The following is a 24583-nucleotide window of genomic DNA, read 5'->3' on the forward strand; positions in this document are numbered from 1 at the left end:
GAGGGCTGCACAACTCAGAGATGATTTTCTGCATCTTCCACAGAAACAGACCAATTTCCTTGTCCTTGGAGTGAATCCTGCTCATTCTTCCTTTTTTCCTATTCATTATTCCTCAGATACCTTGACAACAAGGCCAGCAGCCAGCTTATCCATTCTGGAGTCAAGCCTTTCAAGTTGCTGCATGTGTAGTAAAGAATAGCATTCAATCTGTGCATCAAGGTTAAATATGAAAAAAAGACAATTTTCTTGATATTAACTTCCTCATCATCATACTTGCCCATCCCACTGATGAGAAAATTAAGGTGTGGAAATAGCCTCCTCCCCCCTTTCCCTTTAATCTGGTTTCTTCCCTCTTTCCTTTCCAGTCCTGATGAAGTGCCTCAGACCAAAACATTGACTGTTTATTTCTTTCCATAGATGGTGCCTGACCTGCTAAGTTCCTCCAGCATTGTGTGCATGTGTGTTGTCTCACTGAGGGCTCCACTACTGTCACACACCCATGCAATGTCTTGCAGTGGCCTGTGGAAAAACAGTGCAAAACAGAAAATCAGTTCTAAAAAAAAGCAACAAGTTCCATTTTCCACTGGAATAAGTCACAAGTGCATAGGCTCAACTTTCTCAGTGAGTCCGTTGCCCTTTGAGGAAGGATTGCAAGGAGTAAGGTCATGCTGTTGCCTATGACAAAATGCCTGTTATATCCTTGAGCCATCTGCCTTTTACAAACTCTCAGCCTAAAACATTTATTTTGCAACCAACAGCTCCAGCAGGTTCATACAGAGGCAACCTTACTCAGGCATTGGTTTCAGCTTGACATGTTGATCCACCCTGGAAGCTCTAGTGATGCATGGCAATTGTGGTACTGACTTTTGCCTCTTTGTGGGTCAAGTCTTACTTAAAGCACTAAATAGATCCATCATGTAAATCCTCAAAGGAAGCCTTGCCTCAAACCAACCTGAAAGACTCTGGCATTTAGACTAAGTTTTATTGTGTCTTTGAATTTGGTTCTGAAAATGATCAAACTGTTTTTGACACTTGACGAATAGCGAAATAAAAACCATCTTGACTGATTCACTCCACTTGAATATTGTTGCTCCCATTTATAGGGGAAAAGAACAAGTGTGCAAAATCCTACCTCAACAATAAATTCCAGAACTGCTAAGGTCATACAGCATGCTTGGTTAATATATTGGGTTGATGACCATTCATCTGAACTCTTCTTGCATTTTCTTTTTACAGTTCAGTTTTCAGGTTTTGCATAGAGTCATTCAGCACAACAGCAGAGAAACAGTCCCATTGACCTGCTCCTGACGCGTACCCCTCCACAACTCTGGCATCAATGTACTTATCCAAACTTCTCTTAAATGTTGAAATCGAACCTGCATCCACCACTTCTGTCAGCTTGTTCCACAGCTACATCACCATCTGAATGAAGTAGTAACCCCTAATGTTCTTAAATATTTCACCTTTCGCCTTTAAACCATGACTTCTACTTCCAGTCTCACCCAACCTCAGTGGACTGGAAAAAGACGGTTTGCATTTACATTATCTATACTCCTCATTACTTTGTATATTTCTTATCAAATCTTCCCTCATTCCCCTATGCTGTAGGTAATTTGCTGGCTTTTTTCCCTCTTTGAATCTAGAACATTTAAAATTAGAAAAAGCAAGAGTGAAATCAATAAATGCTCTAGGGAATCTGAATGGAAACGTTGACATGATTTTCACCAAATTAAATAATTTTGAAAGAAGGAATCTTGAATGAAACCTGTGACAAGAGCAAAGAGGCACTTGTTAAATTTGTAAAAAGATCAAAATCTGAAAGCATCTTTTTAAACAAAAAAAAAATTTGTCACGTGTATATTAAATCATACAGTGAAATGAGTTATTTGCATCAAATCAATGAGATTGTCCTGGGGGTGGGTAGGGGGGAGCATGCCATTGTCACCACACTTCCGGCACCAACATAGCATGCCCTCAACTTATTAACCCTAACCCTACATCTTTGGAATGTGCAAGGAACCTGGAGCATCCAGAGGAAACCCAGACAATCAGGAAGACAACATACAAACTGCTTACAGACAGTGGTGGGAATCAAACCCTAATCAGTGATTTCTGGCACTGTAAAGCAATTGCACTAGCCCCTTTGTTACCGTGCCGCTCATCTTGCCTAACAGGAAAGATTAACTTTACACAGGCTTTACGCATAGAAGAAGCCATTGCTTTAAATGCCAATCCCTAGCTTCCAACAGTTGGGAGACAGATCAAGCATTACTGCCCAAAATGTAGAAGAAAGAATCAAGGAGACAAACAGGCAAGAATTAGACATCTTCATAGAATGTAAAGGTCTATGACTAGCACCCACTAAATTTCCTATATCTGCTGGGAAGAACGAAAAGTTTCAGTTGTCCTGTAGTTGCCTGCCTGTAAATGCTTGTTAAGTAAACTGGCTTTTTTTTTAAGAAACCAACTGTTTCTTTCCATTGTAGTCACTCCAAAATATCGACACTGAAAAGTTGTTGAAACACATTCATGGATGAAATTGCAAAAAGGGAAGCACGGGAAGAACTAAGAATAAATGCAGTGAACCTGACAACTGGAATTATGAAAACAATGTTGAACTCTGTATCACAGATGAACATACAAGGTGTTTGAGAAATACAAGCTCAATGCTCTACCTAGGTAAAGTCCTTCTGGATGGAAAATAGTATGGTCTTTTCAATGTCCACATCATCCAGAGTCACCAAGGCAGGCTGAACAAATGAATGGAACTGCCAAAAATGATCGACTAGCTATCGTGAGGAAAGTGCATCAGGGTTTATGGATACTCTTATAGTCTTGTGTAGCATCAGAGCAAACCAAACAAGAGTTTGGTCCAGTCCATAAGTTCAGTCCATTTGAGGTGTTAACAGGACATCCTGTGTCACTGTCAGAGGCCCTGAATGGAGAGGCGTTAATATCCGAAAGGTAAAGTTTGTTAATGCTGCACGGTGGGGTTTAAACTTGAGTTGCAGGGTAGGGAACCAGAGTGTCTGAATAGTTAACGGAGAGGTTTTGGAGGCAAATGTTGGTAAGACCTCAGGCAAAGTTAGGAATCAAAAAGTTGAGCATGGTGCAACTCGTGCAAGAAGTATCGTAGGAAAGGCAATTAATAGTGCTGAAGATAAGGTAGCTGGATTACAAAAAGAGATCATGTGTAGTGAGGAGAGGCTGCTAGTAGGGCAAAATTGCAGTCAATAGGATGAGTTGGAGTGTAAAAGGTGGACAAAATCGAAAAGGGTGAATACAGGACTGAAGATGTTATATTTGAATGCACACAGAATAACGAATAAGGTACATGAACTTGCAGCACTGTTGCAGATTGGCAAGTATGATGTCATAGGCATCACTAAGTCATGGCTGATAGATTATAGCTGGGAGCTTAATGTCCAGGGATTCACATTGTATCAAAGCATTGGCAGGAAGGTAGAGGGGGCAGTGTTGCTCTGTTGGTAAAAAAAAATGAAATTAAGTCATTAGAAAAAGGTGACATAGGGTCGGAAGGTATTGAATCATTGTGGATAGAGCTAAGGAACTCTAAAGGTGAAATACCCTGATGAGAGTTGCATTTACACCCACAGATAGTAGTCTGAAAATTACAACAGGAGATAGAAAATGCATGGCAAAAGGGTAATGTTACAATAGTCATGAGGGACTTCAATATAGATTGGGAAAATTGGAGAAGGTACTTGGGAAACTGAAAGGTCTAAAGGTAGATAAGTCACCTGGACCATGGTGTACACCCCAGATTTTGAAAGAGGCGGCTGATGAGATCATCGAGGCATGAGGCTTGATCTTTCAAGAATCACTAGATTCTGGTATGGTTCTGGAAGACTGAAAAATTGCAAGTGGCACGCCACTCTTCAAGAAGGGAGATTGGCAGAAGGAAAGAAACTATAGGCCAGTTAATCTGACCTTAGTGGTTGGAAGATGTTGGAGTTGATAGTTAAGGATGAGGTCTCAGGGTACTAAGAGGCACATGAGGCTGCTTAAAAAGATTCTAGCAAGGATAAAGCAATGGCTGATTGGCAGGAGGTAAAGAGTGGGAGCCTTTTCTGGCTAGCTGCCAGTGACTAGTGATGCTCAACAGGGGTCTGTTTTCGGACTAATTCTTTTTACGTTATATATCAATGATTTGGGTGATGGAATTGATGACTTTGCTGAAAAGTTTGCAGATGATATGAAGATAGTAGAGGGCAGGAAGTAGAAAGGCTACTGAAGGACTTAGACAGATTAGGAGACTAGGCAATAAAATGGCAGATGGAATACTGTACAGTGTTGGGTAGTAGGTAGTCATGCAGTTAGGTAGAAGAAATGGAAGGGTTGACTATTCTCTAAATGGAGAGAAAATACAAAAAAACTGAGGTGCAAAGGGACCTGGGAGTCCTAGTGGAGGATTCCCTAAAGGTTAATTTGCTGGTTGAGCCTGTGGTGAGGAAGGCAAATGCAATGTTAGCATTCATCTCAAGAAGACTAGAATATAAAAGCAAGGATATAATGTTGAAACTTTATAAACCACTGGTGAGGCCTCACTTGAAGTATTGTGAGCAGCTTTGGGGCCCCTTATCTTTTAAACTAAAGGATGTGCTGAAACTGGAGGTGGTTCAAAGGAGGTTCACAAAAATGGAATTCTTTGTTACAGATAGCTGTGGAGGCCAAGCCATTATGTATACAGTATTTAAAGCAGAGGTTGATACGTTCTTGATTGTTCAGGGCATGAAGGGATACGGAGAGAAGGCCGAGACTGGAGCTGAGACGAAAATTGGATCAGCCATGATGAAATGGCAGAGCAGACTCGATGGGCCAAATGGCCTAATTCTGCTCCCATATCTTATGGTCTTATGGTGAAAGTTTAGTATACTCCTAGTGGTCACAGTGTATATATGCATTTGTTCACTGTGTCCCCTAGTGGTTAAATCTGTATGATTCTAAAAGCTTCTCGTGATATTGTGTTATTTGAAGAAGTGGTATATCATTAGTTGATTCTTACATACAAATTTGAATGGAATTTTTCTCTTCAATGGAGTATAAAAATAGCTGACCACAAGGCAGCGCCATCTTAGTCTCTTTGTCTTTAAGTCTTTGTTCTGCCTTCCACTACTAGCCTCTGCTCCTGTTACTATTCGTTCCAATTTTGCTTTGTTCTATCAATGCTTAATAAAATGCTCATGAAGCATCAAGTTTTGTGCCTCTTTCTTGACTTCTGAAAAAAATTTGGATTAAAACATCAGAGTCTAACATAACCTAGACTTCAGGTAGGGTCCCTGGATACCTGTAGTGTTCTTCCACCATTCTGAGGTTTATACTTGCAGGAGTTTTAGACTGGTCTTGCTGGAAAGGTACACTGTCTTTGACATGTAGTTTAATTTGACAAAAATAAGAACATGATTTTCAGGTAGTTTTCTTTGCATTCACTCTCATTCCTGCTTTGGATTTTTTTTTAACGGTGTGGTGAATTCCAAAAGTTATTCACTTCATAATTGATAACATTTTGAGTTATAGGAAAAATATCCTCTTTAACCACTTTTTTTAGGATTCTGCTGTTTACCCTTACAGAATGCCATTAGTGCAGATGTAACACAATGGCAAACATTCATGTTATTTAGGGTTAAAATGTTTGAAGGAGAGAAGAAGATACAGTACTCCTCATGATTTTGCCCCTTTTTAATAGCATACGTATCTGTTAATGCTTGTTTAATTTGCAGTTCTGTTCACAGGAGGAACTGCTTATGCTAAACATTTGCTATGCACCATGAGCAGCCTTGAGCTATTTCCCTTCACATTAATAATGCTTGTCAGCTGCAGCCACTGGTTTCTTGACTGGCAAAGGTGTTTTACTCCTGAGTGAGTCCCTTACCTTACGAGATTGTTGGTCAAAATATTTAAATTCCCTCTTATAAAACTCCATTTTTGCACTGTACCTCTGGGCATTTAAATGTGGGGGACTGATAGGCCTGGTTAAAGCAATAAAGATGTCAGCGTTTTGCTTGAATGGCTCCATTCAGGCAATTTCCACATTTAACTGCTGTATTTAACCAGCCGCTTGCACCAGCATCAAAGAGAGGTGCTTTTCTGACTCATATTTGCTGCTTACACAACTGCAATGACATTTCAACTGTCTTATCAATTTAATGCTGTATCTTTGCTTCCAGAACGTCATAAGTAAAGACAATTTTAGAATGTAGTGTCAAATGTGGGAGCTAATTAAAGATTAGAAGTGACATAGTTCAATCGGAATCCAGGTTTTAAATCTAAGCACATGTGAGGGAATGAGTCACCTGCGGTAAATTGAGAAACTACCAAACGGTAAATGAATGGTAGTTAAAAGAATTATGATACAATTTGCAGCAAATCTATAACCCTCTATAGAATTTACACAAAATAAACAGAAAAAATGATTTAGCATGGCCTACAAGGAAAGTTGAAGACTGTGCATATTAGATCAAAGGAAAAGTTTATAATGTGTGCAAAAACACAGCAAGCCTGGGATGGGGGGGGGGGGGCAGGTGGGAATAACATCAGCCATGGTTTAAGAAAGTGATAAAGAAAGAGCAAGAAGCATAAAGTCAGATTGTAAAAGCTCTGCAGCATGTCGTAGGAAAACAAAGCAACTAAATTCATGCAACACAAACACACAATTCTCCTCATCTTTTTCTTCCAGTCCTGATGAAGAGTTACAGACGAAACATTGACTGTTTACTCTTTTCCATAGAAACTGCCTGGCCTGCTGAATTCCTCCAGCGTTTTGTGTGAGTTATTTGAATTTCCAGAATCTGCAGATTTTCTCCTGTTTGTGATTCTATAACTAAATTCATGATGGATCCCTTATAGACTGAGACAAGAAAAATTACGCTGGAAAGTAATGAAGTGGCAAGGAAATTAAAGAAATGTCTTCATGAGAAAGACAATGAAAATATCCTGAAAACAATGGATCGCAATAGGTATAGAATGAAGAGAGTTGATTTTTTTTAATGGAGCATATAATTGGATTGAAAATCAATAGACCAGAACTTGATCATCTGCAAGGTTTGGAATTCTGACTGTAGAGAACATGGATGGATAGTTGTCATCTCCCAAAATTCTATGGATTAGAAAGCAGTTTGCACAAATTTAGGAAAGGATGGAGATTGAGAAAACAGAGAACTATCAATCAATTCGATATCATTGTTAAGCATGTTGTAACAGAGCACATCAAAAATAGTGATAGGCTTCAGTGGAATCAGTGCAGATTTATGAAAGGAAAACAGTGTTTGACAAAGTTGTTAAGAGCTTTTTTCAGTTGTAACTGATGGAATGGATGGAGAAACAATAAATGTGTTGTATTTACAATGTCAAAAGGCCTTCAGTAAGATGCCACTCAACATTTTTTAAGTGTAATTTGAGCAATGGAATTGGAGATAGTGAACGGACATGGATTGAGAGTTGGTTAACAAACAGAATACAGAGAATAGGAATAAAAATGCCATTTTTGTCTTGGCAGGCTGTGACTAATAGAGTGTTGCATGATTTAGTACTGGCCCATCAGCTGTTCACAATCTAAAACAATGATTTGGATAGGGGGACCATGCAATATTCTATTACAGTTATTATTGTGTTATAGATTTATTGAGTATAGCTGCAAGAAAATGAATCTCAGGGTGGTATATGGTGACATATTTTTACTTTGATAATAAAATTACTTTGAACTTTGAACTTAATATATCCAAGTGTACTGATAATGTACAGCAGAGTACTAGAGTGAGTTGTGTTGCAGAGGTCTGAGGGGGATCATAGACAGTCAGGATGAAAAAGCATGGACAAAGCAGTTGGAATAAAATGTGAAAGCTATGATATTGCACACCTTGGTGAAAAAAATAGTAAAAGATACATTCTTTTTGAAAGATTGAAGGGCATCATCGGTGTTCAGAAGAGCTTGTTGTCTGACAGTGTGCTGGTTTTTATTGCAAGGATTTTTGAGTTCAAGTGCAAAGATGTCTTACTGGAATTTTTTTAGGCCCTTGTCTTCAACCATATCAAGAATGGTGAACATTCTTTCATCTCTGTGATTGAAGGTATACAACAATGGTTTGTCAGATTGGTTCCTGGGCTTTGGAGCATTTTTCATCAGAGAAAGACTAATATGGTTGTGCCTATAGTTTAAGGGAACAAGATGTGATATATGTTAATTGTACAACATTTCAGCATGGTCTGACAGAGTTGATGCAGGGTTGGTGGTTCCATTGGCTAGTGTGTTTGGCACCATGGCTTTTCAAGACTGAGGTGACAATTTTTTTTCACCTTTAGAACAGTGAATTTTTGGAGTTCTCTATCCAAGAGTGCTATGGAAATCCACAGCCTGAATACATTCACGAGGTATTTACGACTTAAGGAAATCAAGAAAAGGCCATCAGTAGACAAGAAACCTCCTCAAGCCAGCACAGCCAATTAGTAACATGATGGCTATTCCAAATATGGCCTCAGAACTACTATCCTTATGTCTCTCCATGCCTGTATAATTACATGTAGTTAAATGTATGTAAAGATCAATTTTGAATATATTCCATAACTCTGCTTCCACAGTTCTCTGGGATGGAGAATCATGAAGCTTTATGACTATCTTAGAGAAGAAATTACCCCTTGTGTCCATTTTAAATGGGAAACCCTTTGTTCTGAAGTAATTTCCTCTAGTTGAAGATATTTCCACAAAGGAAAACTTCCAATGATGTAATGTTCCCACCTCCCTTTCATCCTCTCATCGAAGTAGAAGGGTATTTTTCCTGAGCTTCTCCTAGCAGTAATTATGTTGGTGTCAATGAAACTTCATGCAGCCTTTACCTGTTTCAAACATCAATGAATTTCTTCCTCTCAACCCAGCCAAATTGGACCTTTGCATTAACATTTTAAATACTTGAGTGAGTATCCATCTTTCCACCCACATCCCATGAATGCTTCCAGGTGACTAAACATTTTAATTCTGATTCTCATTCCCATTCCAATATGTGGGTCCATAGCCTCCTCTTCTGCCATGCATCCACCCTCAGTTTGGAGAAGCAATACCTTATATTCCAGAGCAAACACGAGGAAATCTGCAGATGCTGGAAATTCAAACAACAACGCATACAAAATGCTGGTGGAACACAGTAGGCCAGGCAGCATCTATAGGGAGAAGCGCTGTCGACGTTTTGGGCCGAGACCCTTCGTCAGGACCTTATATTCCATCTGGGTAGCCTCCAACCTGATGGCATGAATATCGATTTATCCTTCTGATAAAAATCCCTCCCCCTCCCTCTTCTGCTATTTCCCACTCTGTTCTCTTACCAGGTCTCACCTGCTTATCACCTCCCCCAGGGTCCCTCCTCCTTCCCTTTCTCCTATGGTTCTCTCTCCTCTCCTATCAGATTCCTTCATCTCCAGCAATTTACCTTTCCCACCCACCTGGCTTTACCCATCACATTCTAGCTAATCCTCCATTCCCTCTCCCCACCTTTTTATTCGGTGTCTTCCCCTTTCCTTTCCAGTCTAAAAGAAGGGTCTTGGCCTGAAATGTCAACTGTTTATTCATTTCCATAGATGCTGCCTGACCTCCAGCATTTTGTGTATGTTGCTTTATTACTTTAAAAGTCACTCGCTTGGGTAGGTATGTGGCAAAAGAGGGGAGGATGGTGGTGACATTAATGGTTATGTGCGAGAGAATAAGTTGCAAAATTATAAAGAAGTAGTGAGAGGGGGAATAGGACTGAAGAGATTGCTCGATTGGAAGTTGACATGAATGCAATGGTCTTCTGTGTCATTGTAAGTTACCTGGTCTCCTCATTAGAATTAAAATACTAATAGTTTGCCTGCATTGCATACCACTGATAGAAGCATTGAACTTACTTCTGGATTTTCCAAAGGACCTCTTAACTCCTATAGAACACACACAAAATGTTGGAGGAACTCAGCTGACCAGGCAGCAATGCAAAGTCTCATTACTCCCATTTCCAGCTTTCAAAGTGCCTGTCTGCATATCAAGGCCAATGATTCTATTGTGTGGCATGAAACGTTTTCATATGGAAGAAAAAACACTGCACAAAGACCACGAGGAAGTGGAAGAGAATGAGTAACAATGGAAACAGCAGATTTTTTAATGAAAGTTCATTCCAGGCTGTCCTTGGGTTATAAGCACCTGACTTATGGACGGTCCTACATATGAACGAGCTCCCATAATATTAAATTCGATAGCCAGTGTAGGTACTATGTTCATAGTTCAAAGGAAGTTGTTTTCTCTTTCAATCTACTTTTAGTAAATATTCCTTCTTATTAATCTTATGTGCTTTTGGTGCCATTCATGATAATACTGTAGTTAGAGTGATTTTTGTGTATTTTCCGATTTATGGGCATAATCAACTCCAAGGATGTCTATGCTCTTTTTATTACCTGGATATGGCTTGTAAATGATGAAAATAATGAAACTAAAGATGCAAAAGAGCCCAGACAGAGAAGACAGAAGTATACTTTGATAGTTCAAGGCTAGCAAATTCAGGGAGCGATGAAGTCTTCATGGGATTTGACTGTGGAGGCATGACTTATATCTGCAATACTGCTGGACCTGAGCTAATTCGTGCCTGTGAAGATTGGTAGCAGGTGAATTGGACAATGTATATTTGGATGCATTTCCAAGTTCATTGGGAATGAAAGATGTGAAATCTGTCTGGAGACCATTGGAATAATTGGACAGGAAGAAACAAAAGTATGGATGTACTGGACCATATGCCTTTAAATGAAAATAAAATGATCCCAAATAGGTCAACAGTGACATGTGCCAGCAACATCCTGCTTTTGAAATGATTTAGATTTGGACCTAACCAGTTTCAATATCCTGCAAATATTATGTTCTGATATTAACTTTATAGCCATGATGAAATGGCAGAGCAGACTCGATGGGCCTCATATAGCTCCTATGTCTTATGGTCTTATAGTCTGCTTTACTGACAGTAAAGCATTTGAAACAGTGTGAGGTTGTGATAGGTTGCATGCAAATAAAATTCTTTCTTTCATATTTTTTTCTCATTACTGAATACTCCTGGAGATCTGTGCCTCAGTCAAATGAATAATTTGCATAAAAAGTACATTAATGGTTTCTTTTGAAATAATATATCTAGCTGTGTAAGAATCATATAATTTTCCAATATATTTATTATAAATGTTCTACTTAGGCTCAGAGAGGCTTTATAATGTATTATTTATTTTTGCTGAAGGCAAATTTAAATAGCAGTAATTTTCCAGTTGCTGAATGGGTAGGCGCCACACATGGTGTGATAGCAGTCCATAGAGACTAGAGGCCATTCCATGGGAATGTTGGTTCATGATGGGGAAAGTTATTAAAAGCCTCTTTTTTATTATTGTACCATAATTCCAGTTCAAAATGCCTGTGTTTTGAAAGGTTGAGTTTGGTAGACTATTGAATTCACCATCAAGCTTGTGTGAAGAATAGTTCTGAGGTTGAGGTTTTGGATGTTGACAACTCCCTGTGAAACTGTTCTAACATGAGTCAGATCCAACAGGGCAAAAGGAGGAGTTGGGGCATTAGGACTGAAAACAAAACATGATTGTGTTCTTTTTCTTTCCCTGCCTTAGAGATCCAGTGTTGGTATTCCCTTGTGAGGAACAGCATGTCATATGCTTGGATTGCTTCCACCTATACAGTGTGACATGGCTGAATGACCGGCGATTTATCCATGACCCAGAAATTGGATATTCTCTCCCCTGTGTTAGTGAGTACCTTATTGAAACATGGCTTCTTTCACTGTCATCTTTGGTCACATGCAAGCTTTGGTTTACTAGAACTGTGAAGATGCATGAGTGTTAACATTAGTGGTGTAATTGGACATGAAGAGTATCAATGATAAAGAATGGTTTAATATTTTGGTCAGAAGCATCTGAAGGAAAAGAACACCATGACAAACCTAGATAGGAATGATGACACTGTAATTAAAAATGAATTGGAGTATTCTGTCAATGAGGCGAGCTTACAGCAGTCCCATTTCTGGAAATATTGATGAGAGTGTTCTTGCTTAACCACTCTTGTATAGAAGCTCTTACCTATCACTCTCTCACCTAGAGGATTCATTTCTGTTGTCTGCTTCTACTGTTTTGCAACTTAGAACAACATAAGCTAAGTCCTCCTCTGACGTGTACAAGTTGAAGTGGTGAAAAGGTGGGGTAAAGATGATATTGAGACAGATAGCGTAGATGCACTTCAATGCAAGTCAAATAAATGTAATTTGAGGTAGCATTACTTTGCTTTGGTGAAGTTACATACTTGGAGATGGTACATGTATAACGTAAGCACTAGCTGTTACAATGCTGAATTGTCAGCAGTGTGAAATATTAGCATTTTTACAGTGTTTAAGTTTTCTATCGCATTCCCTTTAATAGCTAAAATATATTTTAAAATAACAACCAAAATAGTTGGTTTTGATTGTTAATGTGAATCAGAATATCTCAGCCTGACTAGTTTATTTCTCTTTTGTTTTTGTTTCATCACCAAGCACTTATTATGCCCTGCAGAAAATGGACTGGAGAAGTTGCTGAGACAAATGACATTAGGGAACTGTATTATCATAAACAGATAATTAATTCCAGTATCACTGCTCTTTCATTTCATACTTAATAGTGATCATATCACAGTTCAATTACTAGAATTAAATTACTTTCCAAAATCCATTGCCGAGAACATCTATTTTTATTCTGGTCTCCATATTACAAAATGGTTGTGAGGGCACTGAGCTTTGGAACCGATGAAGGCAAAGTGTATGCAGGAATTTAAATTTCCTGGCTTTTTGAAGGGCCAGTGCTGATCGTTAGCATGTTACAATAATTATGTGTTCCTGTACCCACAACCTTCTGTGATTCATATGTTCTTAGATGCCTTGTACCCTCCTTGTACAAATGTAGGTATGAAAGCATTCATCAGGATCAATATACAAAATATGCTTCCACTGACTGTTTCAAATCCAGAAGACATAAAAATAAGGTCATTATCATAAAGGAACTGCTTTACTTTGCTACCACATGCAGTTTCTGAGGCAAATAACAGGGAACTAAATAAAGGAGAAAGGTCAGAAGTAAAAATATATGTTGCATGTTTATATCGCATCACTGTCAAAATCAGGACATCTAAAGCTCTTCATAGCCTTTTGAAGTGTAGCTGTGAAGGAATCACAGCTGCCTATTAGTACCAGCCAGCTCCCACATTGATATGATGATTTTTTTAATGTCATGTTGATTAAGGGGGAAAGAAATCCTCCAAAATAACACAACCATTTCCTTTACTTCTCTACCTGATAGACAAAATTGGGTTAATGATTCTGAAAGGAAAATGGCACTTTCTTCATTGCTGAACTATCTTGGTCCTAGAGGTTTTGTGCTCACAACCTTAGATTGCATCATGAATCCAGAACCTCTTGACAAAGGTGGAGTGCAATCCATTGAAACTCCATATTGGGAGATGGATGATGTTACTCCATGGGATGAATTTTAGATGGAGCTTAAATCCCAGCCATAACCCTGTTCACAAGAAGACCACAGTTGGTAGAATCTGGGGCAAAGTAAAAACTACTGGATGGACTCAAACAGCATCTGTAGGAGAAAAGGAATTGTCAACTCAAACTGTCAACAATCCGTTCCCACCAACCCTGACACAGATGCTGTTTGACTAAGTTCTACCAGCAGTTTTGCTTTTGCCTTGTTTTATTGAAGTAAATGTTGTGACATTTAGGATTTTGTAATCCCAAATCCATTTCATACATCTGGAGACTCCTTACAAAACATCTCTCCTCGAGTTGGAGTGGAGCCTGGTTAGCAATTACCAATCCCACATGAATTCTTCACGGGAAGCCAGTCACGAGGAATGTGAGTGACCATATGGCAGTGCTTAATTTCTAGTCCATAATTACTTTGAAGATAATCCCTTCCATGAGCTGATAGAAAGTGGATTAAATAGGGTGGTTAGCTGACGTATCCACATCATGCATCATTAATGCACATTTTTAATTAATTTTTCTGCTTCATTTTTTGGTTAAATGTTAATGTGCAGTATGAACAAAATACGCATGTCATAATGATCTACAATTTATATTGTACTTGTGTTACCAGCCATGGCAACCAGGATGATAGAGCTGAGGATGAGCCAGCAAGTTTATAAGTCACTAATGGGTGTAATGTGAATGTAAGGAAGGACAAGCCAATGATTAAATTGTACCACAAGAGGCAAAATTCAAATGGGCAAAGAATGCAGGACTGAAGGTGCTGTATTTAAATGTGCGTATCATTCGGAATAAGGTTGACAAACTGGTGGCGCAATTAGAGATTGGTCGGTATGACGTTGTGAGCATCACTGAGTCATGGCTGAAAGAAGGCCAGAGTTGGAAGCTTAACATTAAAGGATATACTTTGTATCAAAAGGACAGGCAGGAAGGCATAGGCAGTGACGTGGCTTAGTTGGTAAGACATGGAATTACATCTTTAGAAAGAGATTGCATAGGGTCAGGGAATGTTGAATCTTTGTGGGTGGTGTTAATAAACTGTAAGGGTAAAAAAAAACATTATGGGAATTATATATAGGCCCCCAAATAGTAGCCAAGATGTGGGGTCAAGTTTGCAAAGGGAGCTGGAAAAGGCATGTAATAAAGGTAATGACACAATTGTAATGGGGGATTTCAAAATGCATGGGGATTGGGAAAATCAGGTTAGTGCCTGTGAGATGGCTTTTTAGTGCAGCTTGTGCTTGAGCCTACTTGGGAAAGTAGGCTTAGACTGGGTGTTGTATAATAACCCAGATTTTATCAGGGAACTTATATGTAATTCACTGCCTTAGGAGGCAGTGAATTTGAGAGGGAGAAGCATGACTCATATGTATCACCATTGCAATGGAATAAAGGGAATTACAGAGGCATGAGAGAGGAGCTTGCACAGGTAAATTGGAGGAGGATACTGATGGGGATGACGGCAGAGCAGAGATGGCTGAAGTTTCTGGGAATAGTTCACAAGGTGCAGGATAGATATGTCCCACAAGTGAAGTTGTTTTCATATGGCAGGGATAGGCAACTATGGCTGACAAGGGAAGTTAAGGACTGTGTAAGAGTCAAGGAAAGGGCATACAAGGTAGCAAAACTGAGTGGGAAGCTGGATGATTGGGAAGCTTTAAAAATACAACAAAAGGCAACTCAAAAGGCTATAAGAAGGGAAAAGATAACATATGAGGGCAAACTAGCCAATAATATAAAGCAGCATACTAAAGGATTTTTCATTTGTATAGAGGGTAAAAGGGAGGTTAGAGTTGATAATAGACCACTGGAAAATGGTGCTGGTGAGGTGGTAATAGGGGACAAAGAAATGACAGATGAACTTAATAGGTACTTTGCATCCATCTTCAGTGTGGAAGACACTAACAGTGTACCAGAGGTCTGTGAATGTCAGAGTGTGTGCTACTGCTATTACAAAGGAAAAAGTGCGAGGCAAGCTCAAAGGTTTTAAGGTGGATGAGTCACCTGGACCAGATGGACTACATCCCAGAGTCTTGAGAGAGGTTGCTGAAGAGATAACGGATACATTGGTCAAGATCTTTCAAGAATCCCTTGATTCTGGCATGGTCCTGGAGGACTGGAAGATTGCTAATATTTCTCCATTCTTTAAGAAGTAAGGAAGGCAAAAGAAAGGAAATTATAGGTCAGCTAGCCTAACTTCAGTAGTTGGGAAAGTACTGGAGTCTATTATTAAGGTTGAGGTTTCAGGGTATTTGGAGACTTAAGATAAAGTAAGTCAGCATGGTTTCTGTAAAGGGAAATCTTGCCTGACAAATCTGTTAGAGTTCTTTGAGGAAGTAACATGCAGGGTGGACAAAGGAGAGGCAGTGGATGTCATTTACTTGGATTTTCAGAAGGCATTTGATAAGGTGCCACACATGAGGCTGCTTAACAAGTAAAATCCTATGGTGTTACAGGAAAGATATTGGCATGGATAGCGGAATGGCTGACAGCCAGGATGCAGCGAGTGGGAATAAAAGAAGCCTTTTCTGGTTGGTTGCCGTTGACTAGTGGTGTTCCTCAGGGGTCAGTTTTGGGATCGCTACTTTTCACATTGTCAATGCTTTGTATAATGGAATTGATGGCTTTGTGGCAAAGTCTGCAGATGATACAAAGATAGGTGGAGGGGTAGGTAGTGCTGAGGAAGCAATGCGATTGCAGCAGAGCTTAGACAAATTGGAAGAATGGGCAAAAATGTGGCAGATGGAATACAGTGTTGGGAAATGTATGATAATGCATTTTTGTAAAAAGAAAAATAGTGTAGAGTATTATCTAACTGGGGAGAAGGTTCAAACATCAGAGGTGCAGAGGGACTTGGGAGTCCTCGTGCAAGACACCTAGAAGGTTAATTTACAGGTTGAGTCTTTGGGAAAGAAGGCAAATGCAATGCTGGCATTTATTCCAATGAGAAATAGAATATAAAGCAAAGAGATAATGCTGAGGCTTTATTAGACACTAGTCAGGCCACACTTGGAGTATTGTCAACAGTTTTGGGCCTCATATCTCTGAAAGGATGTGTTGTCATTGGAGAGAGTCCAGAGGAGGCTCACGAGGAAGATTCCAGGAATGAAGGGGTTAACATGTGAGGAGCGTATGGCAGCTTTGGGTCTGTACTCACTGGAATTTAGAAGGATGCAGGGGTATCTCATTGAAATCTACCAAATGCTGAAAGGACCAAGGTAGGGTGGATGTGGGGAGATGCTTCCTACAGTGGGGGCATCCAAAACTGAGGGATGACCTTTTAGAACAGAATTAAGGAAGAATTTTTTAGCCAGAGAGTAATGAATCTGTGGAATTCTGTGCCAAAGACTGTGGTGGAGGCCAAGTTCATGGGTATATTTAAAGTGGAAGTTGATCATTTCCTAATCAGTCAGGGTGTCAAAGGCAATGGCAAGAAGGCAGGTGTATGGGGTTGAGTGGGATCCAGGATTAGCCATGATGGAATGGTGGAGCAGACTGAATGGGCTGAATGGCCTAATTCTGCTCCTGTGTCTTATGGTCCTGTGGTCTAACTCACTGACCACTTTACCAGTAATGAATCATCGTGTCTGTAGATTAGTGGAATATAAATTATGGGCTTCTCTCCTCTTGGCTCTCGCTTTAAAAGGTGAAGGATTCCTTAAAAGTTTTCAATCTACGTGCAATAGTTTCTGACCCACCTTTATTTTTGTCTGGATTAATTTTGACTCTTGCTGAAAATGACTCTACACCATGCAGCTATAGAACTTCTCTACCTAAAACACTTCTTTCAGTCAAAGTTGAAAATCTAATCCTTAGTGCCCAAAATATCTCTGCAGTTTGCAATTGCCCATTTATAATGTTGGAAAAACAGAAAGGTTTCGGCATTGTATATGACTCACAAGAAGCTAGCAGGCATACAGTAAATAGTTAAGTAGACCAATATTGTCTATTACAAAGGGGGAGGAGTTTAGATGGAGATTTTGTTACAATTGTGCAGGGTGTACATGGAGTATTGCGCATAACTGTGGTCCCCTTATCTACAAAGGAACATCATAACATTCGAGGCAGACCAAAAAAATCTTCAGGCTAATCAGAGGTTAAACAGCGACAAGATTCTACAAATGCTGGAAATCTTGAGCAACACACACAATATGCTGTAGGAACTCATCAAGTGAAGCAGCATCTATGGATGGAAATAAATAGTTGACTGTTTACTCCCTCCATTGACACTGTCTGACTTGCTAGTTCCTCTAGCATTTTGGGAGGTTAAACTGGTTCAGTCTGTGTTCTTTGAGTTTGGAAGAATAGGGGGTGACCGTTATCAAACGTACAAAATCCTAAGGGATTAGAACAGTGTAGATATTGAAATATTCTCACTATGAGTGAGTTTCAAATGAGGGGACATAGTTACAAGGCACAAGTCATTTAGGTGGAGGGGTGGAAATACGTCTCTACCAAAGGAGGTGTAAGGCGCTCTTTCCCTCTGTTACCCTGTAGGTCACCCTTGGGCAAGGTGTAGCACCTGCTTAGCCCCCTGATCAGGGTCACAGGAAGCCATGGGAGCAGGTGGTGGATAGTCGTATGACCAGCTAGTGCATATTATAAGCAACCACCGACACAAGGCAGGAGATCTCTGAAGAGTATTGTAAAGACTGTGCAGAAGAAGGCAACAACAAGCCACTTCTGTAGAAGTAATTGCCAAGGACAATCATGGCCACCATGATTGCCTACATCATATGACACGGCACATGATGATGATGATAAGTCATTTAAAACCCAGGTGCATAGAAAGTTCTTCCACAGAAAGTAGTAAACCTCTGGAAGACCTCTGCCACAGAGAGTTGTGGAGATGAGTTCATTAGAAGCAATTAGAGTTTGATATATTTTTCAGATATCAGGAGATTGACATTTACTGGGTTCAGGTCTGGGGTAGACCAGTGGTGTTCATATTGCAGGCTTGAATGGCTTGCTCCTATTTCCAATTTCTTGTGGTTCTGTGTTATAACAACATTTTCAAAGTCCCTGTTATAATATTTGTTCCAGTTTTATTGTCACTCTGCTTTGACATATGTAGATTCAGAATGACTTAAAATGCTTAACACAATCATGAAGTTTCAATAAAGCAAACTGAAAAATAAACTAAATCTTGGGCAATCTTTAATCATACGAAATCCAAAATCAGATTATTGAGTGATGTCACCTCTGGACATTTTTTTAATTGCATGCTGTTTTAGCCTTTTTTGTGAAATTAATTGTGGATTACTTCCTTTGCCTGCAGCAGTTCCAGTTTGTTATTGTGACCCAAATCCTTGATGCATTGATAAGCAAGAATATTAACAGCTTGTGACACCAGTAATCCAAATTTATTGGGGAAAATCTGAAACTTATTAGTGAGCAATTAGATCATATTATCTATGCAACACTTATAAAGAACCATCCTTAATTATGTTTTCCATAACAGCTGTTATGACCGAAGGATGAAGAATTGATTTAGCGGTAGTTGTCATTTGGTTCAGACATCTTCTGGATTTTATGCAGACAGGAAATAAAAGGAAATTTGGAAACTTAAATATTAAAGTCAATGAAGGAAATGACACACCACTCACTTTGCATCCCAGTTAAAGTCCAATGTCCTTATTGCTACTGATGTATTGCCTCCAATTCTTCACTAATGCTTGTTTCAATTAGAATGCAGGCATTGCATTTTTGGCCAGCGCTTATTGGAGAAGATAGGGATGAGCTGCTTTCTTGAACTACAGCAATGCAAGATCAAGGTGCTCCTACAAAATTGTTTCATTAGCTTTAAGGATTCGACCTAAAGATGATGAAGCAGTGTATCTTAATGTTCGGGAAACTGTAACTGGTAGCGCTGCTAAGCATCTTCTGTTCCTTTTACTGGATACTTCATGTTCTGTAGGGGGAGCTCAAGAAGCCCGGTGATTTATCTATCAGAACTTCACACCATCTTAAAAGTTTCTTTCCCCAGACAGTTAATCTGACCAACCATTCTAATTAGCCTCTATCTATTACCCCCATCACTGCACTGCATTGTAAACTTCAAACCACTTTTGATAATGCTGTTTACATTGTAAATACGTGTCTGTATTACATTCTTTGTTTAATTTTGGGATACAACATGGTAACAGCCCCTACTGGCCCAATGAGCCCATGCCACCCTTGTGACAAATTAACCTACTAACCTATAGGTCTTTGGAATGTGGGAGGAAACTGGAAACTGGAACACATGGACAGCAGCAGAATTGCACTTGGGTCGCTGGTGATGTAATAGCGTCATGCTGACCACTATGTTACCATGCTACCCAATTAAACAGACACTACCATTTATATATTTATGCATGTTTCATTCCATATCAATCCTTTAACCTCTAACTTTGTTAGCCTTTTTATTTTATATATAATTCATTATTTTTATATAATTCTTTATTCCTTATAATTGTTAAATGTTGTTTTTTCTGTTCCATGTTATGCCCTGACCTACACACCACAACAAATTCCTAATACATGTAAATAAAAATGGTGAATAAAGTTGGTCATTATAATCTTTATGTTCCTTATACCAATGGATCTCATAGATACAATAGCACTCAATTAATCTGGCACATTTGGGACTTTGATGGTGCTCTGTTGGCAGATTTTCCAGACAAAATGTTAGAGTTTATTCCAGTCATGGTCCAGCAAGTATTTAATTTGTGTTTCTTTACATGCTATATCACACAACAGTATAATAATGTTTCCTGTGAACCCAGCAAACTTGGGTATTGGGACCTCAATGAAGATAAGAGGAGCTTGAAAACCAATGCCCAGTTGAGTTTAAAAGGAAGAGGGGAAACCAGGCCCCCAGTGAGTTTAAGGGAGTGGAGGAACCAGAAGCCCCAGTGTGTTAGTGGGAGTGCAGGGATCAGCATCTAGAGAGCCAGATCAATCAGATTCACACTGAGCAATTTTGTATCAGTGGGAGAGAGATCAAATGTTCTCAGTGGTAGATGTGTTTTCAATGAAATGGATTTTTTTCTTGATGGTCTTGAGCTTCTGGAGTGTTGTTGATGTTCCGTTCATCAAAGCAAGTAGAAACTATTGAAACACTCCTCTGATATCTGCCTTGCAAAATGGTGAAAGAGGTTTGGAAATCAGTATATATATGAGTCATCATGGTATGTGATCCTGTGAATTCTTTGGTCAGCAGGGGACTGGTGAGATATTGAGATACTGCCATTGAAAATTAGACAAAAATGATTATTGTCTTTCTTGGCACTTGTGTTTATTGATTGTTACTTTCATCTACTGTACCACATCAAAATGAGTTTTCTAGTCCTATTACAGACAGACATACAATGCTACACAGGGTAATTTAAAAAACACATAAAATGCTGGAAATATTCAACAGGCCAGGCAGCAACAATGGAGAGAGGAAGATTTAATGTTTCAGGTTGTTTTAGGTTCTCGTGAAAGGTCAATGGCTGTTTCTCTCTCCACAGATGTTGTCTGACCCGCTGAATAGTTCCAGAATTTTCTGTTTTGATTTCAGATTTTGTGCATCTCTATTTTCTCTGTTTGTTTCTTGCTTTTGCCTGTAATAAAATATCCCTAAAACATTGTGCATATGTCCTCATTCCTGATTTACTGAGGAAAGATCAGTGAAGAAATAGCTGAAAATCTTTTATTTTAAGGACACACCCCTTAGGGACTCCTAGCTCTAAGAAGATAGGCCTTCAACAACTACAATAATCCTCCATTATGCCAAATATGATTCCATTCTTCCTCTATTCCTACTGACTTCAATTTTACAAGATTGATTATCTATTGTAAATTACCCATGGTACAGATAAGAGGAAAGAGAATCAAAGGTGGCTTAATGGGCAACTGAGAGAGAATAGTATGCAGGACTAGAGGAAAAAAAGAAGAGAGGACATAGGACTGTGGGATTGTTCTAAAGATAAAGAGAAAGATTAGCTTTATTTGAACGAATGAAACATGGAGTGAAATGTGCTGTTTGGGTTTAGCCCACATGTGTTGGTATGCTTCTGCCTTCGACAAAGCATGCCCGCTACTTACTAACTGTAATCTGTACGTCTTTAGAATGTGCAAGGAAACCATTGGACCCAGCGGCCACCTATACAGTCACAGGGAGAACATAGAAATTACTCCTTATAGACAGTGGCGGAAATCAAACCCTGATCTTATAGCTGGTGTTGTAAAGTGTTTCACTAACTGCTTGACTTCCATGCTTCTGTTGGAGCCAAATGTAGACTTGATAGCTCAAATGGGCCCTTCCTTGTTTGAATAAAGAAATAATGAGCATTTTGGCTCATTAAAGATTATTGCCAAAGTTATACAGAGGGAATAGAATTTGTCAGAGTGTAGAGTTATAGCAAACTCAAACTGATGATATAATAATGAAAAAGAAAGACTGAAAATATTCTACAAATGAGAGAAACAGAGTAAGTTAGTTATTTTTTTTTTAATTTGGGAGTTTTTCTTTCCACTATGCAAATACAGTATGAGATTGGGAGGCTTAGTACATCTGTGTTATCAATAGTTTATATTTGTATATACTGCTTTATGAACTATGTATTCCCAATCTTTCTGTATTTCCATTGTTACTATGATTTGTTTGCAAATCAATAAAAAGATTTTAAAAGAAAGAAAAGAGAAACAGAGTAAAGATTTGTACTGAAGAACCCTCATCAAGCTGGAAAAAATTAGAAAAGGATAGCTTTTAGGTAAATATTAGCTATTGAAAGGGGAAGAGATCAGGATGTTTGTAAGGAGTTAAGTCTGTATCAGAATGCAAGGGTACTATAAATAAATTTTAGAAAGAATCATGGTGTAAAGCAAAGTAGTCAAACATCCACTAAAAGACAGATCCATAATAAATCGTAATCGGGTAAGGAGCAAGGGGAATTGTGTCACTTCTTATGCACTGGGATTCAGCAATTCTCTATGAGAAGTATAATTTCAAAAAAGCAAATTTAAAAGTAATTACATCAAAGCTTAAAGCAAATTGGGAGGAAAAAGGCAACATCGCAATATTTCAGTGGAGAATAACTTCAATTGCATATCACAGATTGAAGTTTAAGATTACACCTCCTCCTTTACCTCCATTCAGGGCACCAGACAGTCCTTCCAGGTAAGGCAACACTTCACCTGTGAATCTGCTGCAGTCGTCTAATGTGGCCAGTGCTCCCAATGGGGCCTCCTCTACATTGGTGAGACCCATCCTAAGTAGGGAGACCGTTTCATCGAGCACCTCCTCTCCATCAGCAAAAAGCAGAACTTCCCGGAGGCCATCCATTTTAATTCTGAGTGCCATTCCCTTTTTGATATGTCAGTCCATGCCTCCTCTTGTGCCAAGATGAGGCCGACCACAGAGTGGAGGAGCAACCTTATGCTCTGTCTGGGTAGCCTCTAACCTGATGGCATGAATATCGATTTCTCCAACTGGTAATTGTTTTTTCCCTCTCCCTCACCTCTTCCTCTATTCCGCACTCTGACTTTTACCTCTTCTCACCTGCTTATCACTTCCCCTGGGTCCTCTCCTCCTTCCCTTTCTCCTATAATCCACTCTCCTCTTACATCTAATTCCTCTTTTTGATAGTTTTCACGGAAGACTGCTGTTGGCATATTTTGTAAAGTGTCGAAAAAGATGAAGTAGGAATTAAAGGGTGGAAAACAGCCCAAAGCAGAGCTTTAGTCTCATTATCATCTGCATCAAGGTTTCAACCTGAAACATCAACAATCCCTTTTCTTCTACAGATGCTGCTTGACCTGCTGAGATCCTCCAGTAGATTGCTTGTCACTCACTATAGTCACTCACTGACTATCTGGCCAAAGTTAGGAGAATAGCAGGGTTTAATACTAAAAAAAATCAAACAAAAGTAATTGGCATTGTTACCTTCGATTTTTAATAAATAATGGGAGGAAGGAATTCTAGTTTTGAAGACCAAGGATAGAATCCGTTGGAATAGCCAATGGTCAGTTCCATTTACAATAGTTCACATGTTTTTGTACCAGCGACCACCAAGATGAAAATTTGGAAGTAATGGAAATATCACTCAGCCTGATCTTGATGATGCACATTACAAGTGCAGTGTGTATACATTACTGATGAGGTGAATTCCCACAGGATGGGAAATTCAATTAAAACATACAGTTGATAAATATAATTGAAAGTACTGTTACGTTCCCCAGTAACCGGGTGACTTACTAGCAAAGATAGAGAGGTCCGCTGAAGCCTGATGATACTATTTTCAAACGTTTTATTTATAAAGGGGCACAAACGTATGGTTAATACAAAACATTCAGATCATATACATCGTCAAAACTCAATCTAAAGCACAGGTATAGTAATAATCAATCAAAAATAAGCTCTATCGTTGTCTAGGGGATACTGAGTCCAATGGAATATAAGAGTCACTCAAAGTCTGCAGGCTTCCCCGTTTCGGGAACCGCTGGCATTTCACGTGTTGGAGAGAGAGAGAAGAAACACTTGCCCGTCGTCCTTGCGAAGCAAATCCCTGTTGTTAGTTAAAGTGGTTTTTCCTTTTGGTTCCAGCCACAGAGTCCCGATCCGGAATCTAACGCACGTGGCTTCCTTCAGAATGGCTTCCCGCTCCGACGGGAAGCACTATCGTGTCTTCTTGGTGTGTCTCCTTGGTGCGTCTGAGGCCCCGCCTCGGCAGCCCACCTTTTATCTGGACTGGCAGGGTTGTAGATGTCAATCAGGGTGGGGGTGAGGCAATCTTTCCCCCATCACCCATCTCACATTGCCCTGAGGGTTTGCACGTAGTCCAGTTCCTTATTCCACAAAGGTGTCTCCCAAGACAATGGCTATGTCCAAGGCTTTTGTCTGGCTGAGCGGCCAGCCCACATTCCAAACCGTAAGGCTCTCTCTCTCTCTCTTGTGATTCTCACAAAGGAGGGGGCTGGGGTTATAACACCTCCCCTCTTAAAAGTTTTTTACCAGCGGTTAAAAACAAGTTGGTGTAGGATTTTTTTTTGGGAATCTAACATACTACACAAGC

At 39.4% G+C, this 24583-nt stretch overlaps 1 protein-coding gene across 1 annotated transcript in view; it reads left to right on the top strand.

Moving 5' to 3' along the window:
• Positions 1-24583, top strand: part of prkn (parkin RBR E3 ubiquitin protein ligase) — a 1122674-nt gene that overhangs the window by 670561 nt on the left and 427530 nt on the right. The window contains exon 7 of the mRNA XM_073051587.1: positions 11632-11768. Coding sequence (XP_072907688.1) covers positions 11632-11768 — 137 coding nt within the window. The remainder of the gene's footprint in view (positions 1-11631; positions 11769-24583) is intronic.

Source organism: Hemitrygon akajei, chromosome 7, assembly GCF_048418815.1.
Source record: "Hemitrygon akajei chromosome 7, sHemAka1.3, whole genome shotgun sequence".
NCBI classification, from domain to species: domain Eukaryota; kingdom Metazoa; phylum Chordata; class Chondrichthyes; order Myliobatiformes; family Dasyatidae; genus Hemitrygon; species Hemitrygon akajei.